Source organism: Pollicipes pollicipes, unplaced genomic scaffold (genome assembly GCF_011947565.3).
Source record: "Pollicipes pollicipes isolate AB1234 unplaced genomic scaffold, Ppol_2.1 Scaffold_4740;HRSCAF=5597_pilon_pilon_pilon, whole genome shotgun sequence".
Lineage (NCBI taxonomy): Eukaryota > Metazoa > Arthropoda > Thecostraca > Pollicipedomorpha > Pollicipedidae > Pollicipes > Pollicipes pollicipes.
Window position 1 is genome coordinate 9,149,448 of NW_023596545.1, and position 16,438 is coordinate 9,165,885.

Here is a 16,438-nt window from a genome sequence, read left to right on the forward strand (position 1 = left end):
GTCGCCCTCCCGAACCGGCAGGCCGGACCGCGCCTTCCCTGGTCCGGCCGGATGTGCCGCGCTTCCGGCCGGATCGATGCGGTCGCTTCCATCCGGCCACGACACCCGCCGACGCCGCCTCAACCAAGGCCGCGCGGTCCGTTCGAAATCGAGGCCGGCCGCCGGCCGCCGATCGATGTCCGAGAAGCGCGCTGCGAGACGACTAGCCACCGAGCCGGTGTTTTGCCGGCGTCGGGAGTCACTCGGAGCCGAGGACCGCCCGGTCCCCGGGGAGCGTGCCGCCCGCCGCCGCCGTAAACACGCGTGTCGGGACCGACTGCGTCCAGCATCGGCCGCCCAGCGGCGAGGCGCGCTCCCGCCGCACCAAACGACAGAGGCGCAATCGACATGTTTATTTCACATCGCAGGCCGCTGCCGACAGTCCGCGCCGCGACCGGCGCGCTGCAGTCCGCAGGTACTCCCTCTGTTTCCGCTCGCTCGCTCGCTCGCTCGCGCGCGCTCTCCCTCTCTCTCTTTCTCAGTGCGGACGTGCTGCTCCGTCTGTGTGTCCGTGCCGCCGCCGCAGCGGGCAGCGCGGCGGCCCGAGCCGACCGCGCGCGGAATGTTCATCGCGGGGCGGCGCCGGCCCGCGAGCGGGCGACACAATGCCGCGGGCTGGGCGACGCCGGCCGCACCGCGCCCGTATCGTTCCAATCAAAAACAAGTCTGCACTATCGGCGTATCGACAATCGCGGTAAACAGTTCACAAATAAAAGCGCCCGGTGGCGGGGCGGGGCAGGGCAGGAGTGGACCGGGCGGGGCGGGCCGGGCCGCCACCGGGGCCGGCGCGAGCGCAGGCGCGCGCTCCACATGATTCAGTGCCGGCTGGCCGAGCGCCGTGACGCGCCGTGGCCGTTCGGCTCCAGCTCCGCGTCTGGCCGGCTCGCCGGCCGGCCCTGGCACATTTGATTCATCGGCTAGCTGAAACGAGACGACAGTGTCAGTCGGCACACCAGGCGAACACGGCCCGGTCGGCTTTGACGAGATAACAGCGGACGCGAAACTGGCAGCCTTCACACCAGCCGCCAACACGGCGCGGCTCCATCTCACGAAGACACAACAGTCCAACAGAGACAAGCCGGTTGGCGCAATCGCCGCGGCTGACCACTGAACCCACCGCCAGAGCCCAACCCAGCAGCGCGGGGTCAGCGGCGGTCGGCTCCGCCGCTGCGGAACGGACGCACACACGCGCACCAAACAAGGCGACGAGGCACGTGCGGAGCCGCGTCAACAACGGCGCGCCGCTCAGAATGGCCGCACTTTATCGCCGGTCGCATCGCGTCAACAGCGGCCGCCGGCTGACGGTGGCGGCGCCGTCCGCCGGCCCAGGCGTCACGCCCGTCAGGGTCGGCTCCTGCGACAGGCGGCCGGCCGGCCGGCGCGCGCTGACCGGCCCCTCTCCGCCAAACACACACATACACCCACACACACACACACACACACAAGCGGACAGCTGGAGGGAGACGGCTGGTGCAGGCCGGCTAGCATAAATCACTACGAAGCGAACCTCGCGAAACGCTGCCAAGATCATCTTGGCACCGACGCCCAGAATAATGCGCTCCGGGGGGCATTAACGGAAACAATGTTTACAGGCTTGGTTGTGCCGCCAGTGTTACGTGTGTATCTTACGGACACCGCCTACGCGCGCGATAGACGTCTGACGACAGCCAGTTCACACCAGCACCGGCATTTCAAACAATACCAAACACGCGGCCAGACGGCGGGGCCCCGACGGCTGAAGGCCGCAATACTGACGGAGGCGGCGGTGCTCTCTCGTGATAGGCCCACAACGGAACCACGGCGGAAATGCCCAGCAATCGGCGATGTAACCGCACGTACGAGAAACGCGATTTCAAACAAGGTCAGCACTAATGTTGCGTGACAGCCCGGGCAGTGGCAGCAGGCTCCTCACGGCGAACGACCATCAAAGCGGACTGGAAATGTCGCGCCTGCCGGGGAGGCGAGCCTCTGCCGGGCAGACGACGGTCCGTTGATCATGCACAACAGACGTCCGGCGGTGACGGCGCGGCTCGTGCGCCGACACGCACAACAATCGATCACGTTGTAAGCTACGTGTGGTCGGACCACACCGCCCAGCCTCCGTGAAAACGAGCCACCCCAACGCCTCCCTGCAGCGACACACGCTCCCCGCCGCAGACGCACGATAAGCCGTGTATGCAATTCCGCAGAGGATAAACCGCGTCGAGTGACATCACAGCCAGCAATGTATTAAGGCTCAAGCTCCCGTCAACAGTGAAAACCACAACAATGTGACCTGCGTGAGTGGCTTAAGCCGCCGGCCACAGGTGAGCACGCCCCCTCCCAGCCGGCCCAGAGGCGCCAGCCTACCGTCAGCGGGCTAGAAGTCCTTCTCGTGGAAGATGTAGAGCTGGTTGGTGGCCGCCACGGCGATGGTGTTCTCGTGCGGATGCCAGGCCGTGTGCAGGATCTTCTTGTTGTAGTCCAGGCAGTCGACGGCGATCTCGTCCTTTTTCCGACGCGTCTGAGAGCTCACCTGGCCGCCAGAGAGGAGCGGCTGGTCAGCAGCGGCCGGCCGGCTCGCTCGCCGGCGCGGTCACACCGCCGTCATACAGTGGCACAGCACACTCATGACACGGCCGCAACTAACCAGCGCAGCTGACCCGCCCTAAAACCACACCACACCCCGGCGGCTCCATGCGTGAAGCATGCCGGCGATGGTTAGTCCTCGCGAACTTCGCGAACATATGACTGCATTCGTCACAGGACGTTTAACACGTCTGTTTCCGTCGGCGTACTGGATGTCAAATCATCACATTTGGAGGCGGTTTCCTGCCACGAGCCGCAGGTAGCACGTGCCAGCTGGAGGGCTGATAGCCAGGCCTGCCCGGAGTCCCAGAGCGTACTGGCTATGCGCAGTCTGGGGCGGAGGTCAATTAGGGCCGTCGTCTTCTGAGCTCGCCGTTAACACGGCACTTTCGTGGAACACAGGCCAACCATACAGGAGATCATCGGACATAAGCAGTCTACCGTCACGGCCCAGGACAGAGGATACTCCGTGACGTCATGGGACACAGACGACTCTCACGTCACGTTCCGAGACACGGCGACGTCCCCGTGACGCAGGGGCGCACCAGCGGCCGAACCCCTCAGTCCCAGGCGAAGCGCGAGCGTCTGCTGGGGGCCGCCGGCGCTCCTGATCGGCCGCCGGACCAGCGGCCGAACCTCTCAGTCCCCGGCGGAGCGCGAGCGTCTGCCGGGGGGTCGCCGGCGCTCCTGATCGGCCGCCGGACCAGCGGCCGAACCTCTCAGTCCCCGGCGGAGCGCGAGCGTCTGCCGGGGGCCGCGCGTCCGGCGCACCAGCCGACCGGGCCGGGCCGGGCGGCGGACCGCAGCCTAGCACATCCGGGAGAGGCGGCCGGCCGGCTCAGGCCGCTGTCAGCGGAGTCTGCCGCCGATGGATGACGGCACGCCCGGGCCGCGCAGCTGGCCGACTCGTTCCACCGGTCCCGACCGAAACGGATGGCGGCCTCGCCCCCCCCCCCCCCCAGAACACGGAGGGCAGCCGCCCGCCCCCGGCTGCCGGGCCGCTGCTCAGCCCCCGGATCGCCTCCGCTGTGGTATGGACGTAAGGACTGGCGGGTGCCGGTGAGGATGGTAGAGTACATGAGACGGGCCTCCGTACAAACCGCTGTGTCGCGTGATACATATGAGCCTGGCCGCTCAACCGGACTGATCTTCTCCCGTGACCACTGTCCAAACAGACTGTCAAAGTGGGCCAGCTCAGGTGAGCCGAGACCAGGGTAACCACGGAAAACTGTGTTGCCGACAGTACCGGCAACCTAGCTTTCTCTTACATTTAATTTAACTTAGGAGTGAAGCAGAAACACTACCTCACATACCGTACACGATTTGACGCCTGTCTTCGGTCCCCAGCTTATTGTTAGTAATGCTCAGATTTCACGGATTCCGCCCGTCCGTACCATTTACTTCACGAACGGGCTGCGCCGATTAGTGCAGCTATGAGCTTGCATGTTAGAACTTCTCCGGTGACATGGGGCCTTCGCACGGCGCTGCGGGTTGCAAAGCGGCTCACCTATAATGATAGACTCGCAACTCCTTAATAACGAGCAAAACTATGACCCACGTTCTGAATCATACCCGCAATATTTATTGTAAGCGCATCGTAAGAACTTGGCATATCGTAGCCGATATGTTAATGCCACTCATATCCGCAACCATTCCAAAAACAAACCATTCTTTTCGTTGGTAGTTTTGCCGCATGATCGTAATGACCTGCAAGCCTTACATTTTAAATAATGTCCGATCGACTGTCTTGAGTTGCATCCGTCGCCAACCAGCGTTTTTCGCCGGATGTTGCCTCGTCCTCACTGTGACCGAGTTCATGTCTTGTCATGTCATGTCATGTCATGCGCCGCAGAATGTTTCTCAATGGAGCATGATGAAACCTTCGGGTACATGGGCGCTTCCGGCCACAGAGGTCATTTCGCCCACGACTGCCCGTGATGGCTGCATTCAGTGTGCGCTTGAGACGCACGCAGTGTGTTGTTTTATCACGAAGGTGTTCGGTTCTCCAAAGCACGGGTTACAGGTCATGAGTGTCACATGTGATAAGCCACAGTGTCACGGACCATACGACAGTGTATGCGGGATCACGAAATCAATGTCCTTCGCCACGTCTAAACCAGCCTTCATGTCAGGCAAGTCGGGTCCCCGCAAATGGGGGACCTCAGGGACAGCCCGAGCCGCCTGCGACCGCCAACGGAACCCCGACGCTCCACTGCACGGTGGTGACTCTGTACGAGCGTGTGGGCAGCTGACACGACAGCGGTCTCGACGAGCACACGTCGGCGCTCGTCCTCCGAGCACAACAAAGCCGTGTGGTGCGCACGAGACGACGGCCGACTTCTTCCGTTCCGTTGCCCCGGCGAGCGGTCGCCAACCTACCCGCCACGCCTTTGGGTCCGCAGTGAATTTCCAGTGAGGTCCCGCGGGGCGTGCCATCTACACCACAGTTAACTAGGCGTGACGTCTGATCGATCATCACGCTCCAAAGACAAATGTTTGGGATATTTATGAAAACATTCCGCAAAATGTTCGGGAGAAAGCAGCGTTTTATAAAACAAAACAAAGAAACACTATTCGCACAAAGCAACAAGGCGTGACTGACAAGACTGACATGCCTATGTATAGATTGTTGTTTGGCAACACAGTGCCATTAATAGTGCCAAAAATGCATTCACCATTCACATTATGTCAACTTTGAACGTTCCATGGGCAATTTCTCTTCGATCTGGAAAACATTGTCGTCGCTTCAAACGCTGCCCGAAACTCCGTGAATTCGACCTCATCCGCATCCAGGCGCCACGCATACGTGCTAATACATATTCTCTGAGACGTCTCTCAGGGCACAGCAGGTCCTTTCACCCTGACAGCGTTGTACGTCGCGAGTCAATGGTCGCTGCCCCCTGCCAGGCACGAGGCAGGACCTCATGCGTCACACATACCAGCTGCCGGATGCCAGTGCCGCCGGCTGCCAGCTACGAGAGCAACCATATCGGACATGCCGACGGCCGTACCCACCGCGGAAGGCGGCCACGGCTGTCCCAGCTCGAGCTGTAGCAGTGTGGCCGGTCCAGCGGCCGCCCGGCCGCGAGAGGCTCGGGGCAGGCCATCGGCCGGCGCGGCGGCGGGACAGCTGCTCCGGGTGGACCGTGCCCGCCCGGTCCGGCGGTCCACCGGTGCCCGCTGCGGCCGCGGCGCAGCCGGCATCCTGCACCGGAACTGCTCGGCCAGCCGCCCGGCAGCGGGGCTGGCCGACGGTGCACGTCACGGCGGCGTGACAGGCGTCACCGACGGCTGCCAGGGGCAGACCGGCGCGCGCTCAGCCCGGCTGATCCAGCGGATGCCGTCAGTCGGCCTCGCCTTCGTCAGACAACGGCGCGCCCAGCTACCTGGCCAGGTAAGCGAGTTAAACAGACAGCCTGTGTCGGCTCTCCCAGTAAGCAAACGATACGATCGCATTCCCGACGTCGAACAGAAGCCAGTTTCGACAGCGCGAGGCCACAGGCTGCCGTCGGCCCGCCTGGTCGTGGAACCGTCGGTCCGTCTCGACCCTGCCAGCCGACCAGAGGTCGACGTCGCACCGCTCCCGACCGACGGGCCGGCCGGCTCGGCGTCAGCTCACACAGGCGGCGCGTTGTCAGCCGCTCGGCGATGCATGCACAGCGAGAGCGAGACGGATGGTGGCTGGAGCTGGGCCGGCCGGCGGCTGTTGTCGTTGGCGGCCGGCGCGATCGTGCCGCCCTTGCGGCCCAGACCTGATCCCTGCCGGGCCTGCTCCGTCCCGCTGCGGGCGCCGGCGAAGCGGCGACTCCGCCCGTTTTGCCGCCGCACGGTCTGCGGCACCCCTGACAGCCGGGCGAGGCGGCCGTGCCGGGAGGGACGGCCGGGGCGGCCGCGGCGCCAGCGGACACCACGAGCGGTCCGGAGTGAGGCGCAGGGCCGTGCCGATGGGACAGCAGGGCCGGCGGCGCACCGCAAAGGCGGCCACTGCCGCAACGAGCAATGGGCGCGGGACGTGACTGGCGTCTGGGATCAAGAGGCTCTCAGTGGCCCGCCCACCGCCGCCGTCCGCGGGTCGGTCAGCCCTACCCGAGCCAGACGAGGCCGGCGGCGAGCGACCGGAGCCCAGACGGCGCCGGTCTGCCGGGCCGCTACTTACGGCAACACCCTCTGCCACCAGTCGACCAAAACAGGCCGCCCTGCTGAACGCCGACTTCCGACAAAAAAAAGTCGGCCGGCACGGTACAATGGCATTACCATGACGATCTTTGTCACCTCCTCGGGTGGCCGCCGGGGAGACGGGCCATGGTGTCCCGAGGGAGTCGACGAGTCGCCGTCGGCCCCCCGGCAACAAACGAGCCGCCGCCGACGTCGGGCGTGTCGACGCCCGACGCTCGGCAAACTCGCGGCCGCTGTGCAAACGCCCCGTTAAAACGGCACGCCACCGACCACTCAAAGAAAACGGAGGAAGATTTGCCAATGTCGGCGGGGACAAACTTGCGACGGGTCGGCCCGTCGCCGGCCGCAGACGGGCGGGGTCCACTCAGCGCCCCAAGTTGGAGGTGAGAGCCTGGCGCGTCTGGGCCACTGCGTGGCGGACAGGCAGCGCTGCGGCGTACCTCCGCGGCCGACCGGCCAGGCCTTGAACGGCGATCTGGAGCAGCACGGCCGAGGTCCGCGGACTACACGGCCGACACTGGCTCCCAGCTACCGATAACGGGCCGGCGACCCAGGCGACTACGAACGGCTGGCACGGCATCCACACATATGCTACCAATGACACTAGATCCCGCCGGCACAAGGGCGCGGCAGTGCCCCACGGAGGAGGGGGCGCTCCTAGGCGGCGCGGCGCGGCGCGGCGGCGGACCTCCGGACTCGACTTACCTTGCGAGGCTTGAGTATTGTCTTGGGCTTGGCGATGTCGGGCGACGCTTCCAGCGTAACGTCCTTCTTGCTTTCGCGGTCGAACACGCGGAAGAAGTTGTTGTAAGATCCCGTCATGATGTGCGTGTCGTTGCCGTTCCAGCAGCATTCGAACTTGTCGAAGATGTAGTCGTTCTCGTACAGCGAACAGAGGTTGGTGCGCAGATAGTCGTGCACCTGAAGCGGCACAAACGGCGACGATTAACGGAACCATTCCACGTTTGTTTGTGTGTGTGTGGGGAGGGGGGGGGGGGGGTTGAACTGAGATAGGCGTTTCAAAGAGCACTCCCTTGCATTCACGGCAGTGTCTTTTTATATTTGAAACCCTCTTCTTTCTGAGTTTGATGCACACGATTCATACAGCCTATTTCGCGCCGCCTACTTGGAAGTCACCCAGACTTGTATGACACTAAAGACACGTCAAGCGGATACCTTCACTTCATTGGCTGTAACATGCTCACACCCAGGAAATAGTTGGTTATTAAAATCTTCCTGTTCAATTTATTTCACGCAATGATACAGCAACCAGCGTTCCAAAGATAGAACGCAAATGGCACCTTGAGCTTCTGATGACATGCCGATCACGAACCGTGTTTTGTGATAAATAACACGGGCATTTGGGCAAACACTAGTTATGACGGATATGAGAATGAGAATTCAATCGCCTAAAAAAAGCGTCATAACCAATGCAACTGAAAGTATTAAAACATGTCATCACGGAAAGATATACGAGAAATCACGCTAAAACGTCAAAACATACGCACGACACGCTCGGAACACACATGTACCCGCATAAACCACCAGCGCCACCTTGCAGCGCGTACAAGTACAAGTGAGACACGCCGTTCGTTGGAGTGGCAACTCGGACGCTACCATGACGTAATCAAACCACGACGTATTTAACAGCGTGGCTTCCGTGATGTAATTAGACAGCTCAAGCTGGCGCACATTTTTGCCTGCTTTGACTTTACATGTCGCGTTTGAATTGGAACCCAATATCACTACTCAAATTGAGCAAATCCCACCCGTCCAATCTGGTGTGTAGTCAATTATGTTGTGGGAGTTTAATCTGTCACGTGGCTGAGACCGAGCGAACGCACCAGAGCGAACCATCCAGCCTGTCATGATACTGAGCTAAACACAATTACACATGCACCATTGGAATTACTCAACGGCACATTGCTTTTTTGAGCCAATCATCGTTTTAACGGAGATGGCTTGACGTACCTCTATCGGTAATTATGTCTGTTCTGTAGGCATTCAATAGGAAACGACATATCTGCCATTACGTAAGTATCTTTCGTGCAAACTCCAATTTCCAAGCTCTCATCGCGTCCTTCCATAAGGTCGTCTTTGTGTGAAGTAAAGATCCACACTTGCTGTGATTCCTTTCAGCTTGTTAACCAAATGACGACATCCGCAGTCAGCGTGACATTTCGTGACGTGTGATTAACGGACACGCGACACGGAACAAATAACATGCATTTTTGGCTTTCGTGTGAGCCTTTCATAATGTTGCCAAGCTGACTGGTTGCTGAGCTAGAGACTTCAGCCACTTCTGAGCTCGAATTAGCCCAGCGCAGACCGGTGCGAAGGGCGGTCGGCGCGCGCTGGCATCGCCGGCTGCGACCCGGCACGCGCGCAGTCTGACGCCACCTCCAAATGGTGCCAACTCCGCCCGCCGCCATCGACATATCAATCAAAGTCGAGTAAAAACCGGCAACGCAAACAGGACAGAGCGCATCAGATCAAACACGTCTGGGCCAACTCAAAACAGGCGCGGCAGGGTCGCGTCACCGGCCGCGTCTGCCGGTCGGTCCGTCTGCGCCCCTCATCCAGACGGTTTGGGCCGGCGACAATTGGGTAAGGTCGGCCATCTGTCACAGCCGACCGGCGGCCTGACCACCGGCCCGCAGAGCCCGGCGGGGTGGCAGTGGAGGCACCGCCACGCGCCACCCCCCAGGCGCGACTCAGCAGCCGACTGTCAGCTCGCCGGATGAGACGGGGCGGGGCGGCAGTGGAGGCACCGCCACGCGCCACCCCCCAGGCGCGACTCAGCAGCCGACTGTCAGCTCGCCGGATGAGACGGGGCGGGGTGGCAGTGGAGCCACCGCCACGCGCCACCCCCCGGCGCGACTCAGCAGCCGACCGTCAGCTCGCCGGATGAGACGGGGCGGGGTGGCAGTGGAGGCACCGCCACGCGCCACCTGTCAGGCACGGCTCAGCAGCCGACTGTCAGCTCGTGGGATGAGACGGGGCGGGGCGGCAGTGGAGGCACCGCCACGCGCCACCCCCCGGCGCGACTCAGCAGCCGACTGTCAGCTCGCCGGATGAGACGGGGCGGGGCGGCAGTGGAGCCACCGCCACGCGCCACCCCCCGGCGCGACTCAGCAGCCGACCGTCAGCTCGCCGGATGAGACGGGGCGGGGCGGCAGTGGAGGCACCGCCACGCGCCACCCCCCGGCGCGAGTCAGCAGCCGACTGTCAGCTCGCCGGATGAGACGGGGCGGGGCGGCAGTGGAGCCACCGCCACGCGCCACCCCCCGGCGCGAGTCAGCAGCCGACTGTCAGCTCGCCGGATGAGACGGGGCGGGGCGGCAGTGGAGGCACCGCCACGCGCCACCTGTCAGGCACGGCTCAGCAGCCGACTGTCAGCTCGTGGGATGAGACGGGGCGGGGCGGCAGTGGAGGCACCGCCACGCGCCACCCGTCAGGCACGGCTCAGCAGCCGACTGCTAGCTCGCCGGATGAAATGGGCACGGACGCAGCGGAACAAGTCACCGCAATGATACCGGCCTGTCCAAATCACAGGCACTGAAACCACGGGACAGTGCAGACGATACCATCGAAACGGAAGCGGCGGCAAATGGCAGGCACAGGGCGCTGAAGACTTCGTGCGTGCTTCTGTCACCGCACAGGAGCGCCAGGGTGGCAGCTGAACCAAGACCACGGCAATGAAGCCCACGATCTGCTCACACTCCCGCCAGCGGGGGCGACCTCTAACAGTCCTCCCCGACCCCTGCAAGCTGCGCTTCAGCCGCGATCAGCGACGTCCGCCGACCCGACACACCAGGTCGCAGCCGCATCTCCCACCCCCTCGAACAGACCGACCCACAGGCCGCGCGGCCGGCCACCGACCCGACACACCAGGACGCATCCCCCTCGAACAGACCCACAGACTGCCGACCCAACACACCAGGCCGCCCCCCCCCCCCCCTCTTTAACAGACCCACAGGCCGCGCGGCCGGCCGCCGACCCGTCACACCAGGCCGCCGCCGTCGCCGCCCCTCTTTAACAGGCCCACAGGCCGCGCGGCCGGCCGCCGACCAGTCACACCAGGCCGCCGCCGCCGTCGCCCCCCCCCCCCCTTTAACAGACCCACAGGCCGCGCGGCCGGCCGCCGACCCGTCACACCAGGTCGCCGCCGTCGCCGCCGTCGCCGCCCCCCTTTAACAGACCCACAGGCCGCGCGGCCGGTCACGTCCGCCGCCGTGACCCACCAAACACAGACGCCGGCAGGGCTGCATAACAATGACCACAACGTCGGCTTCATGGTTCAAAGCAGGGTTCCGCTAGATAAATAAATATGCGAACAAACGCGGCACCGCTCAGGAAACTGCCGGCGACGGCCAGTCTGAGTCGATAAGGCGACAGCCGGGGGGAGGGGGAGGGGCGGCTCGTATTCCGAGACAGGCGGCAGCTGCCGTCGGATCCGACGACGCCAGTCATGTCGCCCCACCGTCTCCCTGGCCACGAGCGTCGGCCGCGTGAACACACCGGCAGACACGTGCGCACTGGCACAGCACGACCAGGTCGCGTCTCCAGCGCTGCCATCCCACCCTGGCTCCAGTGACCGCGCCCGACAAATCTGATGACGGTCGGGGTAAGAGCCCCGCGGTGTATGACATGATATATAATATATTATAGATTAAGCAAACTGTCGGTGACAACGATAGCTATCCAGCTGCCTAAAACTACTTGCAGCGAATTTTACTTTTACCTGTTTTTACCTTAACCGGCCAACCGGCATGAATTGGAAGCCCAGAAGCCCGTTGCATGCATAGTAACGGGGCAACGGCCTTCTAGTTCAGAGAAATAATGATGTTTTCGCAACCCAGCCAAGACAAATTCCGATGCCCTAAAAATAACTTCGTACTGGTGCTGAATCTGGAAAATTGTGCTGCAAACCACCATGTTACGCCTAGCTAGTGTTTGACAAAGCATTTTGTCCATGCCGCACCGTCTCTCACCTGGTTGTAAACATAGCATTGTCAGCCACTTAATTCGCCTCGCCATTACAGTTATGGACTGCGGGTTGCATATCAAAACGAACGACTACATTGCGCTTCTGGCTGCAACACACTATTTTATGGACTAAATGGTGCACATACATGTTCTTCAATACATGTTATTCGGGGTTTTGCCAGTCGATTTTGCTAGCCGGCTTGGGTACCAGCCGATACCGATACCCACTGTTCCAGTTCGTTGCTGTCAATGGGCCGGGAATGGCTGTGCCATTCCAGCTTTGAAATTTGAAACATTATATTACGGGAACGGACGGCGAAAATATCCATCGTCTGACTCCTGTAAACAGCAGCCTACTCAATGCATTCTTGAAACATGAGTTATAATATCTTGCCATTTGTCCGCCAGCCCTGAAATCGACCACAATTTTAGCCATGCTTAACGTCGCACGCAGCGCTAACAGTGCCCAAGACGCAATTTACCACCAATTTTGCTGTTCCACTTTCCTCCACTGGCTTACATGCCCTGCATGCAATGCTCAGGTCTCTGTGCATTTCTAGCCATTGTCGCCACTAGCAGTTTCTGTTCACCAGCTTTAACCAGTAATTGAGACAACGGCTGGCCGTGGGTGTGTTGGGCTGCTGGTGCCAGCCTGCCCGAGACGCTCTCTACAGAGCGCGCCTTGGGCGACGCGAGAGCCTGGCAGCGGCCTCGCACCGACATCGCCAGTGGGAAGACGCCGCCGGCTATTGCCGCCCGCGTTGCGGCGTGGGCGGCGCATTAAAGTCTGCCAGCAGGTGGCGGCGGCTTTCTGTGGGCTTAGCGCCGCCGCCACCGGAGTGTGTGGCCGGCCGCACGGCCCGGCGCTGGTCGATAGGGCGGCGACGGGCCGACGAGCTCAGCTCGTGGTATGGCCGCTGTTGACAAGCTTTATGTTCACATACTTAACAGCGAGCACAAAAAAAAAACGTGAAAAATCTGACCAAAACATGCGTAGGATGTCGAGTTATTACATTTCAAGGCATATGGCCGCGTCTGGACACTTTTATAAACGTACTCGGCGATGAGTATGAAGGACTGGTTATCAATGAACACACCGCTAGAAAGTGCATCCAAAGCAAGCAAATCACACCATAGACAATGATTCCTTTGGATACAGTTGTAAGCACAAAAGCCTGATCGCAGCTGTTAACACATCAGTTCACTTTAGGCCTGGCGGTGGCCACACGTGAGCCGGCCGGTCGCTTTGAACGCAACAGCGAATTCGCCGCACAGCTGGCGGCGAGGCTTTGGCGCTGCTGCCGGTCCCTGACGACAACGCACCGAAGCCAAGTCCCAGACGCCGAAGCCAAGATGTTTGGCTTCCGCTGGGTTACAATGTTTTGAATACTAGCAGTGTATCGCGACCGACACAAGTCTAACATATATCGATTCGATTAATCGATAATATCGATTCCGACACAAGTCTTACAAGCAAATACTTTGACTACAGGCGGATACAAGCAACATAGGTCTCTTTCGAGAAAACTTTTACATCATTTGCCCAGGAGCGCAATGGAAGGCATCTGCGAAAATCGCTCCAAGTATTGTGTTAACGGATGTCAAGGATTAGTCGTCTTATCACTGAAGGAACCTTGCCGAAATGGGCATTCACACTCCGCAACTTGAAGCGAACCTCTCACGTGCTTACGACAGGACAATGAACAGGGGTTCTTGTGCTTTCTACAGGGCAATAAACGAAGATCCACGAGTCAACGAAGAGCTCGCCTACTAAAACACTGCAATAATCTCGATACATGCGCCAGACGTAACGGCATTAACTCAGCACCATCTCTCTTGACGCGAGGTCGCAGCCGGCCCAGCCGGTGCACAGCAGCTGCTCGGCTCGCCAGGTGGCAGTGGCGTCGCCCCGCTGGCCTCCCAGGTGCCAAAGTCGGACGGGCGCCGAGCCATGACGAGCGCTCCTCGACGCATGACCCGCGCCCGCCGCAGTCGCAGCTCGAGCAGCGTGTCTCATTAGTCCCGCGTGCTGGCAGCGCCGGCGGGCCGACCGCGCCATGGCGTCGTCTGCAGCGCCGGGGCCCCCAGCGTGCGCGGCCCATCCGCGGCCGTCGGCGAGCGTCGGCGCGGACACACACGCGTATCCGGGACGAGACCAACGGCGCCAGCGGACCAGCGAGTCGTGAGGCCGGCAGCCTGAGCAGAGCGGGCCCACTCAGCCGCCGGCGGCACCCAATCTGCCGGCGACGGCACGCCACGCCATATCGCTGGGCGTCGCACCGGCGGGACGGGCGGCGAGCGGGGGTGGTAGCCTTTGAAGCGCTCTCTGGGGAGCTGCACGGCAGCTGCCACTCGGGACGCTTCCAGTGCCTCTAATAGTTGGCAATTGGACATCCTTTTGAAGTGCTCAGATTAGGACTTGGCAAGTGCGCGGATGCCGAGAGAAATAATTGCCGGCTTTATGGCCGTCGTGGGTCTCGGTGCTTCAACAGCCCGCGCACTGTCCAGGCGGACTAGAGCGCGGCAGAGCCGGGGGCCGCGGCGCGGCCGGGCCCGGCTGACGCCCACACCGCTGTATCCAGCGGGCACGGAAAAGGCTACGACGGAGTTCATCGATGCGAGGTCCTTACCGGGATGGGGTCGCATTCAGGGGGAGATTGGGGAGGATAGCTGGCGGCAGCGGGAGCCAGAGCGACGGAGTGGCCTGGAGATGCGGTTACGGCCGCTGGGAGGGCGGGGGAGGGGGATGATGGGCTACACCGACCGTGGGGAACCGCCTAGCCGTTTGGCGCGCGCTCGCAGCACGGCATCGATGGGTAAACAAGGCTTTGTGCCGTCCGGAGCGCGGCGCGCGCGACAGGCCGGCCGCTGCGCTGATGCCGGCCGGCGTCGGTGGCCGTCAGCAGCGCCCAGCAGCGGAGAGCGCCGCCCCGGCAGCCGAGCGGTGCTGCCAGCCGGCTGATGCCGCCGACGTCCCGCTGCATTATTAACGCCGGAACGGTTGGCTTCAAACGCGCTGGCGTCGATTGCGACGTTCGACGGCAAACCGTCACCGACAGTGGCGCCGAGCGGCGACCGGGCCGGCCCACCTGTGACCAGGCCGGGCCCGCCCCGGCGGCGGCGGCGGCGGCGGCGGCGGCGGCGGCGGCGCCAGCGGGCCAGGCCGGCTCACCGATCGATCCAGCGGCGCGGCCGCCCGGCTCGGCGCCGCACGGCTGATGGCCGACTTCAGTGGCCCGCGCGCAGCCCCCTCACCCGCGCCGCCGCCCTGCAGACGAGCGGCACGCCAGATGGGACGACCGCAGACGCGTGTCAAAGGAACGCCAACTAGGTGGAAAGCCAGCCCGGGGGCAGAACCGCCGACAAAGCCAACGTGACCTGACGCCGAGAAGCGACCGACGCCGGCTGGTGCCAAGTACACAATAGTAACGAATGACCCAGTCCACCTGACACGGCAGACATGCGAGACGAGCAGCGGAACCAATGCATCACAATTCGTATCCACAGCCCAACTATGTGGCGTTTCATTTCTAAATTCTTTGAAAGTGCAAGAGATGCGCCATTTTCGCTGTCATTTAAAACCAAAATCGGAACCGGAAACCTAATGCATCTAATCACCGTTCGAATGATTTCTTTCTGCAATGCTTTACGAAGATGTGTGCGGTGTTGATATAATGACCATCAGCGTCAGCCACATTTTGGTCGCGCCTCCGGAGGCCACGGCAGTTAGTCTATATGTGGATAGATGCAATAATGACGGCCCGCTGGTACAATGCAGTGCTAATTTCGGGCGCGAGAAAAACCGTTCATGGGTCAAAGAAGACCGTCCAAACGGCTGTGCCTCAAGAACCTTCAGGAACTATTGTTGTTAAAAATAAATTTAATAGAACAAATCATTCAATACCAATACTCAGGACTTCACATACCAGCCACCATTGCTTTTGAATATGACGCCGGAGCAATAATTGTTAGCATATCATAACCAGTCAACACGTTCAGAGCGCATAATTGAGTTGATTGCATGCTGCACACTCATCACAGCCGACTACATATTAGCATTTCCTAAGCCAGCATGGTGTGACAGCACACCAATATCAGGAAAGCCTTCGCATCCGAAACGTCCTCTACTTCCCTGAAGGCATCCCATGCCCCCCCCCCCCCCCCCCCCCCACTGCACCACCGCGATTTTGGTCATAAAAACAATAGCAGCCCTCTCTTTGAAAAACGTCTTGCCTTTCAAAGTACGCATTTCATGCCTGAAGAAGGATACCATCCTATAGGCAGCATTCCATTGCCCTAAGCTGTCTTGAATTTGGTAAAATTTGAAAACTTGAAACTTGAAAATTTGAAGCTTGAAAATTTGACGTGATCACAGACATCCCTGTCGTGGGCCATACATACTCACACGTCTACTGGCATGTTTAGTGCGCCTTTTTCCTGGCAGCATTTGCCCACAAACTGCGCCTTTATCAACCGGCCATTTACCATTGGCAGTGACACATTAATGACGTCAGCCCCCCTCATCCGGGAGATAAGCCACCTTGCAACAAATTGATTAACATGTATCGCAATTTTCGGTAACCGCTGATCGATTGGAGTTGTCGCCTGCATCGTCTGAGAGCCGAGGGCTGATAGCTCTGCTGCCTGCACTGTTTGGGGCCAGCTC

At 61.1% G+C, this 16,438-nt stretch overlaps 1 protein-coding gene across 1 annotated transcript in view; it reads right to left on the reverse strand.

Annotated features, from left to right (window-relative positions):
* Positions 1-373: 373 nt before the first annotated feature.
* The window catches only part of tws (protein phosphatase 2 regulatory subunit tws), a 35,547-nt gene continuing 19,482 nt past the window's right edge, over positions 374-16,438 (reverse strand). Inside the window, exons 8-10 of the mRNA XM_037221476.1 lie at positions 7,489-7,704; positions 2,389-2,554; positions 374-960 (exon numbers count right to left, since the gene is read on the reverse strand). Of these exons, the coding sequence (XP_037077371.1) occupies positions 2,399-2,554; positions 7,489-7,704 (372 nt within the window). The 3' untranslated portion in view covers positions 374-960; positions 2,389-2,398. The remainder of the gene's footprint in view (positions 961-2,388; positions 2,555-7,488; positions 7,705-16,438) is intronic.